The 14096-nt window shown below is 38.8% G+C and overlaps 1 protein-coding gene across 1 annotated transcript in view; it reads left to right on the forward strand.

Moving 5' to 3' along the window:
• Nucleotides 1-12753, forward strand: part of gpr139 (G protein-coupled receptor 139) — a 30187-nt gene extending 17434 nt beyond the window's left edge. Inside the window, exon 2 of the mRNA XM_088612616.1 lies at nt 207-12753. Within this exon, the coding sequence (XP_088468742.1) occupies nt 207-1144 (938 nt within the window). The 3' untranslated portion in view covers nt 1145-12753. The remainder of the gene's footprint in view (nt 1-206) is intronic.
• The last annotated feature ends 1343 nt before the right edge of the window (nt 12754-14096 follow it).

Genomic DNA, 14096 nt, shown 5'->3' on the forward strand with positions numbered 1-14096 from the left:
TCTGATTTTCATCCTCAAAGTGCTACCAGAATTTTTTGCGGTAATAGTTCATTGAACGCCACATGACTTTTTGTAATTGAAGTGAGAGATGGGAAATCTCAGGCCCATGCTTCTGAGCAGACATCCGGCCCTGGCTTAAATGCAGTTCAGACAGAAAGAGTGTGTGCACGGTTTGCGAACTCCCTTCTCTCTTTCTCTGTTTCCAGCCAACATCCTTACAGTGATCATCCTGTCCCAGCTGGTGTCCCGGCGTCAGAAATCCTCCTATAACTACCTTCTGGCCCTGGCAGCTGCTGACATTCTGGTGCTCTTCCTCATTGTCTTTGTGGACTTCCTGCTGGAGGACTTCATCCTGAGTCAGCCCCTGCCGCCTTCTCTGAACAAAGCCGTGCAGGTGCTGGAGTTCTCCTCCATTCACACCTCCATCTGGATCACCGTACCCCTGACCGTCGACCGCTACATCGCTGTCTGCCACCCACTCAAGTATCACACGGTCTCCTACCCAGCCCGCACCCGTAAGGTCATAGTGACAGTCTACCTCACTTGCCTGCTGACCAGCGCTCCCTATTACTGGTGGCCAGATCTGTGGCAGGTGGACTACAGCAGCAGCATGGCTCACCAGGTGCTGGTGTGGGCCCACTGCGTGACTGTGTACCTGGTGCCCTGTTCCATCTTCTTTGTCCTCAACTCCATCATTGTCCACAAGTTGCGCCGGCGCAGGAGCTGCTTCAGGCTGAGGGGCTACTCCACGGGCAAGACCACCGCCATCCTCCTGACGATCACCACCATCTTCGCCATCCTGTGGGCGCCCCGGGTGGTCATGATCCTGTACCACCTGTACGTCTCGCCCATCGCCTCCGCCCGTGTGGTGCACCTCGTCACCGACGTGGCCAACATGCTGGCGCTCCTCAACACCGGCATCAACTTCTTCCTCTACTGCTTCATCAGCAAGCGTTTCCGGGGCATGGCAGCCGCCATGCTGAGGGCCTTCTTCCGCTGCCAGAAGCAGCCCGTCCAGTTCTACACCAACCACAACTTCTCCATCACCAGCAGCCCCTGGATCTCCCCCGCCAACTCCCACTGCATCAAGATGCTGGTGTACCAGTACGACAAGAACGGCAAGCCCGTCCGCATTTCCTCCTGAGAGGCGGATAAGCACGGGGAGCTGCTGTTCCCTGGCGTCGGGCGAAGTTCATTCTCGCTTCTGCTTCTCAGATGATGCGGAAGAGCAGGATTACAGAATCCTCGGCCAGCAAAAGCCAAGGAACAAGTCGTTGGCTTGTGAGGAGGCTGTGTGGCTGCTGCTGCTCTTGAATTCATGGGTTTCCCCCCCCAGAGAAAGATGCAGCACAAATGGTTGTTTCGATGTTCCTTTTTATTAAGTGTGAAAAGGGGATTTTGATATGGAGGTCGTTATCTCTCCTACTACCGGTGGTCATCATTTTTTTTTTTAAGTCTTAGAGGTTCTGTCTGGCAAAGTATCTGTATGAGGCCAGAAGCAACAAACTTTGCAAAGACTCTCTTTTTTTTTTTTTCAGAGGTGCAAAAAAGAGACAGTTTTTTTTTTAAATCTCCGCACTGTCAAACATACGCAAAGGGATTACACTTCACTCCTGTGTTCCCTCATATTCTCACATTAGTGACAGTCAACACTTAACACGTGTCTGATATACTGGAGGGGACTCTGGTCCATGAGAATTACAAGTTCTCAAGCTTTTCATTCCAATTTCTTTCTCAGTTACTTAATTGAACTAATTATCTACCTAATTATTTGGGCTTTCAGATATGTATCCATTGATTGTAAAAACCTTTAAAACCAAAAGAACTAGGGTTTTCTGAGACCAAGGCAGGAGACAGCTTTTCAAAACAAATACCCAATATAGTTCTTCAAAAAATTGGGATAGTTTGGACACAAATATCACTTTGAGGTAGTCTCCTTTCTTTTGCTAAAGCCTTCTAACTCTCTTAATATCTCTAATGAAGTTTCTTAAAGTGATGGCGACAGGCTACTGTACAGCAGGAAATGTTTTTAAAAGCAAGCAAAGGATGTTGGTTCAAACAATAGTAAGTCCTTTCTTTCTCTACAGTCTATTAGCACTTTATTTCATTGATCTGCTCAACAAGAAGATTTAAACATTACAATACATTACAATCTTGACTATGATATATATCTCTCTTATGTTTTAATAAATACCCAGATATGCTGTCATTTACTCTGGACCACTGTTCTGGATCTGTTTGCACAGGTTTAGATCAGTGCAGTACTCAAGCAGTTAAAATAGTGCCCAATGAAATAAATGAACAATACAGCATCCTGCTTCCACACATTTCCCACTGGATCGACAAGAAATGAAAATGTACTCTCACCTCTGCAAGCCACATGCGAATATCTTTAACCTTTCGCAATCTCTCCCTTTTTGGTCACACGAATTGATCCATAATTTCATTACTTTATCCTGAATTTGTTAATCTGTTTGTGCTTTGTAATCTCTTGAGAAGGCTTTAAAATGGATAAGGAGGTATAAAATGAAGGCTGAAATAAATGCCCTAAACCCTAATTAATTAATTCATAGCTGTTTTTAAAGAAACGTGGTGCTAGATGTTAATGATGTACTGAGGTATACTGTATTAAGCACCTTATGACTTTCTGCATGTGAGAAGCTGCTGTGAGATTGCTGAAAACTGATCCTTTTACAGAAACATAGGGTTTTAGATGTGTTAAACTCTTTAAACAGTGCAGTGGAAATTAACCCTTTAAATAATTAATAACCATCAATCGAAAGCCAGACACAAAATGGTCCATAATCCTTTAAATTGTTCCCAAAACTCTGTCTACAGAACTGCTTCTGCAAGTCAGAAAAGAAACCTTACAGAAAGAAACATTCCCTTTTAAGCAGCTTGGCAAAGATCTTGAACATCTCTGGCTCATAATTACGGTAATGCCTTCTACATTCTGGAATCACTTGATTCTGGTAAGTAACAGTTGTTAAGGTTATTATGATCATTTATGCTGCTATTTTAAGATTCCTAATTCTCAATCAGTGGGATCACACAATGTTTGGTGATCCAGAGCAATCTTCAATCTTTTCTGGAAGTAATGAAAAAGGTTTTAGATGGCAGTCACTCCAAAGAGGCAACACAATGCTGAGTTATTCTTTTTCGCCGAGTTATTTTTTGGGGCACTAGAAATCTGTCTGGAAATCTTTGGTTCTTGCTTTCACAGTTTTTAAAATGAGCCTGAACATGTCTGTATGGTAAAATTAATAACTAATTGCCCTCCTAACCTCAGATATGTTTGTGTCATCTCACCCTGTACAGCAGGAAGTGCTGTAACTGATTTATTGATTGGTAGGTTTCTATTCTTTTTTGTATGAATGGCTTTACAATGGGCAAATACAACATTAAGGCCAAGCAGGTTGGTGATCTGTAAACAGTAAATAGAAAGAATGTGTAGAAATAACAAACTGATGCCAAAAGACCTCGAGAACCCTTAGGTTCTTTAGAATAGAATTAGAGAAAATGGAATAATTGACAGATGGTAAACTATAACAGCAAAAAAAAACTATAATGAAACAGGGCTTGGGAGCCAGATAGCCTGTTTAATTATTTTTCTCAGAGAAATTTGGATACAATTTCACATATCGGGGCAACACAACAATTCCTCAGACTCAAAAGCTTTGGAAAGACCTAACAAAATCTGCTTTCTTGCCAATGTGGATGTGAGTCTATGTGTTCTGATTCGTGTGAGCTGATTTATGTGGTTAATTTCTTCACAAGTGTTTCCACAGAGGTAGGAATAATCTCCTCCACTGCACCTTGGCCTTCTAGACAACCCCTCCACAAGTTATCAGTTTGAGTGGTTAATAACAAGACACCTTTATTATCTGTTTTAAAAAATAATATAATCTTCTAAAAAAGAAATGAAGGACCAGATAGGCAAAACGAAGTTCTATATATTCGGAATGTAATGAGTTCTATATATTCAGAATATATATATCATTTTGGAATGAGGACAGGAGCAAACAGGCTTGATGGAAAAATTACAAAAAACTCCCTACCAAAACACATTATCACTGCATCATTGTGATGAGGAGAGAATGGGGGTAAGTTAACACGATTGTTGTAACTGCATCTGCTTCAGACTGAGGATTTAAATGTCAAACCCTTGGCTTTTCAAAGCTTCTAAAACTAGTGAACCACTTTCAAAATCCAGGGTTTATAGGAGCTATGATGTGAAAGAGACGTAGCCTAAATTAACCAAGCGCTAGCCCCCTGCCTTACTTGACCTGGATGTAATAATGTAATTGCTTGGCTCTGGGATTTGGGACTCAAAGAGTTTAACTGTTGACTCCTGCAGACCCCAGACCTGGTAAAGACAGGAGCAAATGTTTCGGGCTGAACTCTGTAGTTGGGGGATCAGTTGTGCAGTCAAGGTGGAATGATTTGGTACCCAATTGAAAAATCATTTAAATCATTAAACCAACGTCTACTCACCAGACATCAGTTTTGATTTAAAACTACATCAGATAAATCGTACACACCAGACATCACATTTTAAGAAAAACCTTGAGACTCACAAACCACAGAGAATTAACTCAATTTCTAGAGGCCCAATATCCATTGTAAGTATTCAAGTCAAATTTGGTAATAGTATCATTGCAATTTTAACCAATCATACTTATAGTGCAGAGAAATAATGAGTTTCTTCAACAAAGACAGCATATTCATCGTGTAGTTGTTCAGCTGGACTGTACAGCTAAGTGTACCCAGCAAGCAGATGGGTTTTAAGGTCAGATACATTGCAGAACTCATTGCCAAATGACTGTCCAGAATTGCTAACTAATATGAGTGTTCAACGCAGGTGTTACATTAAGGACGATAAAGTGATTTAGACTTAACTGTATTATAAAGCCCCTCTGGGCTTCCTGTCTGCTTGCATCTTAGAGAAAACGCCTTTCATTGCTGCTGTACTGTGATCACTGTCAGTTTTAATTTACAGATGAAAGATATTATGATATCACTAGCAGGGACTAAATGTAAACTTTTAACCTTAATTCTGCCAGGGGCCTCTTTCAATAGATGTCCTTTTTCTCAGTAAATAAGATACCTTCTGCATATATAGATGCTTCAAAAGGCATGAAAATATATAGGTCAGCTCTCAAAATGACTTCTCATGTTCCATTAAGGATCTTTTTCAACTTCCCACAGCTCTAAGCACATTATCAAAGGCACAAAAGAGCAATTTTTTAACAATTCGCCACCTCTCATTCTATTTGTGACTCTCTGCTGTTGTTTCAATTTGGAATAACAGTAATGCAAGGATCATGAAAGCTGGATTAGATGAAACGGCCGACTGGAGGTGAATTAAAAGCATCGCATTGCTCTTACTAGTGCAGAATCATTTCCTCGCCTTTTGTAAAAGAGTGAGCATGCATCTTGAAACTGAGTTGCGCGTCCCTTACATTTCTGTCAGTGCGGTGCTGACCACTCAAGGTCATATTGGGAACATGTTCACATCTCAAGACTCCCGCCCCAGGGGGACGTCCAGCACAAGATCTTTTAATGAATACATCCAAAAGTGTAAGTGTCTAGGAAAAGACATTCATCAGCAGCCTCAGAATGATCTCAGAGAGCTGGCTTTAGTTTGCTCTCTAGGTCTTTATGTACCTAACAGAGGCTCTTTCTTGCAGTGATTAAAATACTGTCCTCAGACAGAGGCAATTGCAGGCACGCGCCTTTACATCTGAGAACCCTTCTGTGCCACGTTCTACCACTGTGACAGGGTGGTCATGCACCACACTGTGCTTGATAAAGCTTTACCAGATACGCTGTTCCTATCCGTGTTGCGGTGGCACAGCGAGACTGGAGAGCTCACCAGCCCTCGGTCTGCTCGGCTGGAATTCCAGTTGTCTGAGCCAGATGTGGTTCGGACATGGATAGAATCCCCAAACTATGAAAAACAGGAATGTTTGATTTCAGTCTCCAGAACTACAAAAAAAAGTCTTTTTTTTCCCCACCATCTCGAGTTCAATTGGACCTTGCACAGAAGCTCGGGATCAGAGTTAACACTGTAGAGTTGGAGGAGAATGACTATACTGTATAAAGAATCTGGTTGTGTTTATTAATACCAGAAGCTCATTTGAATTCAACATCTTCCTAATTCAGTGCTGTGGATTGTCACTAGACAATAGACAGATGTTTGAAGAATGGCTCAGTGAATTGATGGACAGGAGTCAGGTGACTTCTTGCTACATTTCACATACTGTATATACCATGAAAGAGGTTAGTGTTCTGTACTAATACAAGTAGTTCATCAATAACTAAAAGCTGACATAATGCTTCAGTTTCAAACAGACAGAGAGTGTATAATTGGGTGAAATAACTCCCATACAGGTATTTCTAATAGGATTAACACTGGCATATCAGGAAGGCACAGTCCAAGAAACCATGATATATGCTCAAAGACCCCACATTCTTTTGCCTCATACATGTAAGTTACATGCATTTTGAATCCCACCATCAGGCTAGGATGGGTGTGCTTTGAGCTGTCTGTAGCATGTAATTAAGATTAGTCTTGCAAAATGAATTAAAATTGAAACCCCAAGTAAGCCTTTTTGAACAGATGCGCCTCAGTAATATTTTTCACATTCCACTTCATAAAAAATAATGAACTATGACCCACTCTGTAAAATCCATGAAATACATTCCCCTCTCAGGAATATAGTAGCTGAGTATCGGCTTAATCCATTCTAATGAAAACCGAATTTCCCAGCCCAGCTAGTGGGGGGCCAGAAATAAAAAGTGAGTATCAATGCAGGTCCAGATATAGAAAAAAAGAAAGCAGAAGAAAGCAGACAAAATAAGGCATAAGCAGCTCAATTAAGTAATTGACAACTGAGGTAGAAAAAAACAGACATCAACTGTCCTTGTGAGCTTAACCTCTTTAGGCTACAAGACTGATCTGTAATTGAATAACATGGGTCTGCAGTTACCCACCCCTTTACCAGCTCCAGCACAATCTAGCACAGGTTCAGCAAGTAGTCTCAAACTATTATTCATTATTTTATTGAATGCCTTCTCAAGATGAGCACCATTTTCCAAGGCCCTTGCAAAAGTGCTCATTATAGACAAAGCCCTTGTGGACTGGATGAGATCCTTGAATGAATTAGCTACCAAAAACAACATGAGCTCCACGGACAGATGGGTTTCATTTTGTTTGCAAATATGTGCTTATAACCTGTGAGGAATTCTGGGCAGATTCCATGAAAGGAGGCCTATGTCATTTCCTGTTATCTCTCTCAAATTACGTTAGCTTTCCACATTTATAATCAACAGCATTTAGACATATTTCCCAGTTAGGCTTATTGGGAACACATCCATTTGGGGCTGCTGTTATGTAATGTCAGTTATGCATATTTTATAATTGAAATATACTGCATTGTCAAAGAATGAATAGAGTATCCTAAATGTTGTAATAACTCGAAAAGCTAGCCCTAACTGTGATCACTGAGTGAACCATACCTATAATAATTTGGACCATTATTTATAAAAACATTAATAGCATGTTAGTTTATGGCTTATAGACAGTGACAGCAGACACATTAACTACAGTGGAACATTGTGGACTATATAAAGAGAATATTGAATTTAGAAATGACTGTGAGTTTCTCATTGTGGTACCTGAAACTAACAAGACAGCAGCTAGAAGCAAAATTTACTTCCAGAGCTCCATCCCTTTTTTTCTTAAAGAAATGAGCAGAGATACTATCTATTAATCATCGAGAGTCAGACAAAAACCATAATTAAGTGAGGCTAAGGAGCCATTGCTGTGCTGAAAATTAAATGTCTAGCATCCGCAAAGCTGAACCCTTTCGAAGAAACAGGAAATTAGCAGCAAGATCTCAGCAGAGTGTAAGAAGAATGGATTACAGGTCAACTTCAGGCCTGTTGGGAAGGAAGTGGGTACAGGAAAGCTCTTGGAGAATTGTGAATCCAGGGAACAGAGTGCACAAAGGAATTATTTAATGACAAATCCTTGTGGCCGCAGGCAGTTAAAGGTGTATTAGAACATCTCTTCAGTGGAAACACTTGTTTTATCAAAATGAAACCTCAAACTGCAGAAAACAATCTGCGTTACTAGGGTTGCCAAGCATGTGTATAAAGTATGTTCTATTCTGGTTACATTTCTTTGCTGAGCAAAAACATTTGAACACTGGGCTCTGTGCGTTTTTACATCTGGAAATGAGCAATGGCAGCACAATACATTGATATGACTGATGCCTTCACCTTGGGTAGACAATAGAAGACAACGCTTTGCTCCTAGAAGACTTTGTGCTTTTACTCTGCTGACAGGACACTGGAAAAAAAACATTCATAATATAAAACAACAACACTGTCGGTGAACAGTAGAAAAAGAAAATTCCTATGAGATTGTATCACTGTGGAAAGTGGAAAACAACTGAATGTCAGCTTCCCTAATTCGTGCGGATCAAGATGAACAACAAATACTATAACATGAACAGTATTATTTTTCTACAGGTAACTGGAAGAGAGTTGGGTTTTTCTTATATCCTTTAAAAAAATGTCTGTCCTATGGTTTCTCACAGTTAAAACCAAAAGGATGTCAAAAGTTAAACATGGGACAATCCAAACCTTAAACCTTTAAATTACTTCTCATCTAAGAACAGCTGGGCCACATTAACAAGGGATTCCTTTTCTGCTTTTCTTTTCAAGTTTCTCCTGAACTCAGTGGACATTTAATATTTCATTTTTTAAAAAAAAATGCAATATAGCTTTGTTAAAAGCCTTTAACGGTTTGAATTTATTTTCTAGTATGCACCATGAACAGAATGGATACTGAAAACAACATTACAGCAGATGAACGGAGCATACTGGCACTTGAAATTGAAGCTGCAGGTGATGTGCATCTCACTGAAAAACATCCACAGTTTTAGAAAGCAGCATGACCACAAATGAGTTGATTCTTGAATTGAGACAATGAAATTGTACAAGAAACAAATGTTGCTTAAATATTTAAAGTGATCCTTAACGGACAGCTATCATTGAAAGAATTAACTATTTCACTAAGTGCAGATGTTGAAAACAAAGACATCTGGAAAAATAACTCTATTATTTTGTTTCGGCATACTAATATACAGTATGACAAAGCAGAATATTATTGTGGTTGAAAGTGGATCGGATATACAACTTCCTTTGCCAGTAATGCTGTTCTTTAAATTGTCCGAATATTCTTGCTTTTTAAAAATGATTTGACAGAACGCAATTTATGACAGAATTTGAAACAAAAAAAGTCTTATGAACTGCACAAACCTGTAAATGAGGGGCTAGCCATTGGCTCCATTTTTGGAGTTTCCATATTTCCCCATATGCTGGTGCAACTCTAATTTAGTTCCCCCTGTGCATTTCCTGGCTGATGTCTTTTCACTACATGTGTATTTCTAACATTGGTGGTTCATATAAAAAAATCTGGAAGGTGGAGAAATGACAACGGGGACACATTAAGAATGATTTGTATGCACAAGCAAGTAAAAACCAAATTAACAGACCAATCCGGATAAAACAGACCAAGCCCTTACTCTTAGAGATTACATTTTGTGAGTCGTCTGTTACACTGTGAAAGATGTACAGGAAATGTGCACCACAGAAAAAAGACAGCAAAATCTGAGTGTTTAGCAATCCTTCCAAATTTTAATATTTTCGATTAAATTAAATCCTAAGGAAATCAGGCTCTTATGGCTGAATGGTAACAGACAATCTAAGCACATACTGTATCCATTCCTGATACTTTTATTACGAAACAAATCCTCAAGGGTTCTTCAGACCTATTAAGAATTATATCGTTTTATCATCGGGCATTTCAGTTTCACTTGGGTTGATGATATTGGTGTTAGATGAAAACTGGGATTAAAGCTCCAGTTTATGCTTTAGAAAAGAATGTGAAAAGATGTATTAATATACATATTGCTTTGTGTTATTTTTTTTAAATAAATGGGCATTTGAAATCATATTTCCTAAAGGAATAACACCATTATAGAAAAATACATTGTATACGCTGTAACATATAAATCGCATTTAATATTAATATTCTCTTTCATTCAAAAGATGTTTTATAATACAGTTGAAAAATTGTCGTTAGACTGAAAAATTGTAAATAATTCATATTTAAATAGCTTTTTAGAAGAAAGGAAGATGGTAATAAAAGAATATTTTAAAATGGCTCAATTAAATAGCCAGGCTATAAAGAGCAGCTCTCAACTACAAACATTCAGTTTTCAAAAGGACAGATCTGTACATACAATTGGTCTTAATCTGCATGAACACATACAGTATGTGGTATTAAAAATACCGAACTTCTTCATTAGCTTTATGACACATTCATTAGCTTTTTTTTATTATTTCTCCCAAAGACGCTTATCCAAATATCAGCTGAGGTTCAAAGTTATCAGGACATGAAACGTTTGGCCTACCCCAGAGCTGGTGTGTGGCCAGTGCATTTTTTTTTTGCCTTATTTTATTATCACAGGCACCAGGCGTGTTGTTTTTTTTGCTGTTAATTAAGACTTGACACTGGCTAGCAGTGGGACAAACAACCAACCAAACCGTCTCGACAAACAAAAGGGCACAAAGTTATTATAAACACGTTTACCTTGAGAGGCAAGAATAAGAATGTGTTTCAAAAGCTCACCGTTTTAACACATCTCCTATTTTTCTATCAATGTTCTCTATACATCTCTGTACATGGTGTGACTCTCACTCCTCTTCAATTATACTCAAGCTAGCTTGGCTTCTTCAGGCCCTTGTATGGATGCGTATTTTTTTATTAATTCAAATGTTTTTCATGTGGAATTTGCAGAAAACCTGATCCTGTAAGGGGGTCCTGAAACGGACAGCTCCACAGGAAAGCTGCTGCTGTTTTTCATATCTGTGAGAGGGAGAGGAAGAGAGAAACACTGGACTCCTTAAATGTACTGTAACACAAATGGTCTTGTCGGCCTTTCTAGATGAAATTTATCTTAGACTGTTCTGCTTATGTATATTTTTCTTATACTTTCTACTTTAGGAGGCTTTTTAGGCTATGCACACTTTGAGAAAATTCAGTAGGACTGTTTTAACAATTTTTGCAGTTAGACATTCATTCCAGCAGTGCTCTGCTGTGCGTCTTTCTGGTGTCTCGTTTAGGGCTAACTACTGTATTTCCTCGTTCGCCAAATGTTTGGCTGAAGACTTACTCTTTTGCTCGTGTATGCTTGTCGGTTTTTAAAACAAATAATAATCTGCTGTTATAATTCACTTTTCTAAAAATATTATAATAATAGAAGTCTGTATTTTCATCTTCTGGTATTTTTTTATCAGAAGAAAAGTTTGTCATGTGTGAATTAGCACGGAACTCTCTGCTGTTGTTTGCTCAGTGGCTTCTGAGCTGGAAGCAGTAACAGGAGAAAGAGCTACTTGTCTTGGCCCAGTATCTGTTACTCACTGTGACTGGTCGGGTTGCTTTTTAAAAGGCCTTCGCAATGAGAGCCGTCAGGTTCATGTCCATCAAGATTTTTAAAATGAGTTTGTGGTGGGAAAAATAAGCAACACAAACAATACAGACAGGAACACACATCTCCCATCCTTCTGCAAGTAATTTGGACATTCTCATAACAAGACCAAAATATTGCTATTCTTACAGTTTGTTCTGGTAGATAAACTTGCATTACTTTATTATTATTTGATCTAGCTGTGTTAAATTTCAGAAAGTTGTTTCATCGGAAGATAGATTTTCTTGATGTCGAGGAATGGATTATTTCAGTCCAATACAGTAAATACTGAACTTGAATCCTTTATCACTACACTTGCATCTCCAGAGTTAAATGGGGGCAGGCAATGTCAAAGAATGTGGACATTCCTTTTCCCTGTATTCTTGTACTGTGTATTAGAAAAAATAAAAGGTCATTAGATCTGCAATCCACGTCATTAGCTTGGTCATAAGTAAAAGTTTCAAGACTGAGATGTGAAGTTTAGCAAAGTTATTTCACTTACTAGACAATACGAGCTAAAATCACTTTAAGGGTAGGCTTTCAAATGAACATGCAAGCTGCCCTTCATCACAGTCTCCAGCAGTTAGTGGGCCAACTCAAATATCCATCAAATCTGTGGGGCACAGCCACTGGAGTGAGATTCTCGATACTCATCAGGAAACCTGTGTCAGTTCTTCTGAAAAAACAAACACAAAATTATTTCCGAAGCACCTCCATTGCTTATGAAGGAAAAAAAAAAGAAACAAGAACATATCTGTGACTGATCCAAACAGGCCTCCAACCTAAAGCACAGCTGTCTGTGAAAGAGTCAGGTGTGTAAAAAGGTGCTTGCTGAGGACTTCAGACACTCGTTAGTTCTGAGTCTTTCTCTCACTGGCAGAGTTTTGTGCTACAAAAAGTAACAGCAGCACAGGAAATCATCTGTCCGGGGCCAGTGCCCCCCCCCACAGACTTCTTTCTTGGAAAGAGACTGGTGCAATATTGCAATAACACTTTTAATATCGACCCAGCTACAAATTATTGGGTGCTTACTTCAAGAGTCTGTGCCTTGCAGCCAGTGCTCATGTCTACTATGTTTCACTGCTTTGTTGTAAAAGGTTTCATATTAATTATATATATATACAGTATATTATAATATTATGAAAATCTATAATGTGTTGAGAAACTTGGATGTATGGTTTACATTTTTAATAAAGCAAGATTAATTTTCCTTTCTGTTGTTTGTACCGACTCGGACAGAAAAAGCAATGTTAGCATTTTTTACAGCAGCAGATGCAATAAAAATGTCACTGATTCTGTGTGACGTTCTGTGCTAGACTATGAGAATGCTCTTGCGTTGATAAAGCAAGACACGTTTCCTCACAGTCAGCTGGTAAGGTTAGGCTGAGTCCACACTTGAATACTCCATGGTAGCACACAGAAAACATTTCTTTAAACCACAAGAAGATCTTCGGAGGCTGGGACTGGAGCAGACTTTTGACAGGAATTTCAGAAGGGCAAATTTAGGCCATTCATAACTCTGGGATTATTTTCCCTACTCTGTGGGTATGTGTCACATGTTCAATGAAGCCACCACTCAGTGTTGTAATAGTTATGCATCATCTGTAACTCATATTGCCTTTCCAAAATATAATATAATTCATATAATAATATGAAAAATATAATCTAGTCCAAAACAGGACAAGACATTCTATATCTACAGTATAATTGCAAGTCACCTGCACTACCTATATATCTATAAACACCATACATGTATTATTTTTGAATCATAAAGCATGAATGATGCATATCACATTTATTTAAAAAGTTGTATCAACTCAGTGTTTTGCTCCCTCATAAACAACTCACATTTCTGCCATTTTGTTTGTCTGCTGTAAGCTACAATTCAGGTCATCCTATCTGGGAAGTAGTTTATTACCGTACTGTGAACAGAAGAGAAATCGAGGCAGGAAGAGATAGCATTGATATCTTAGAAATGAAACCAGGAACATTAACCATTGGATTTAAACATCACAGGCTAGTAGATGTATTCCTATCATGGCTAAGACTGGGGCTGACATTTTTTAATGTGTTTATTTATTTAATCAGTTCTCAAGGAATGACACAACTAGAATATCAGACAAAGCATAAAAAAACATACACCCAATGGCTTTACTGATATCCCTAGGCAGGAACTATTAGCAATACATCTTTTTTTCTTTTTATAAATGATTAATTTATAAATCTGCACATAAACCATGTTGCAGTCTCTCAATTAGACCATCACTTTACTTTGTCTCCTTTAAAACCCTGCTTTCCTTTCAAACATTTTAGACCCTGGATTCTAATTAAGCACCAAAATACTGTCTTTTGTTTTGCTCTATAACCCAAGGTGATTTTAGATGATGCACGTATTCGTTAATTTATGAAGTACCTTTCATGCACAAGGTCCATAAGCTTCACAGACAGGTAAGGCAGAAACAGCAACAGAAGGGAAAGTAAAATGACTGCAGCTGAAATAGAAGTCGAGCCACAGAAAAATGGATCCATAAAATATCAGAGCTGATTCAGAGT

This window comes from Lepisosteus platostomus, chromosome 19, assembly GCF_059453375.1.
Source record: "Lepisosteus platostomus isolate fLepPlt1 chromosome 19, fLepPlt1.hap1, whole genome shotgun sequence".
NCBI lineage: Eukaryota > Metazoa > Chordata > Actinopteri > Semionotiformes > Lepisosteidae > Lepisosteus > Lepisosteus platostomus.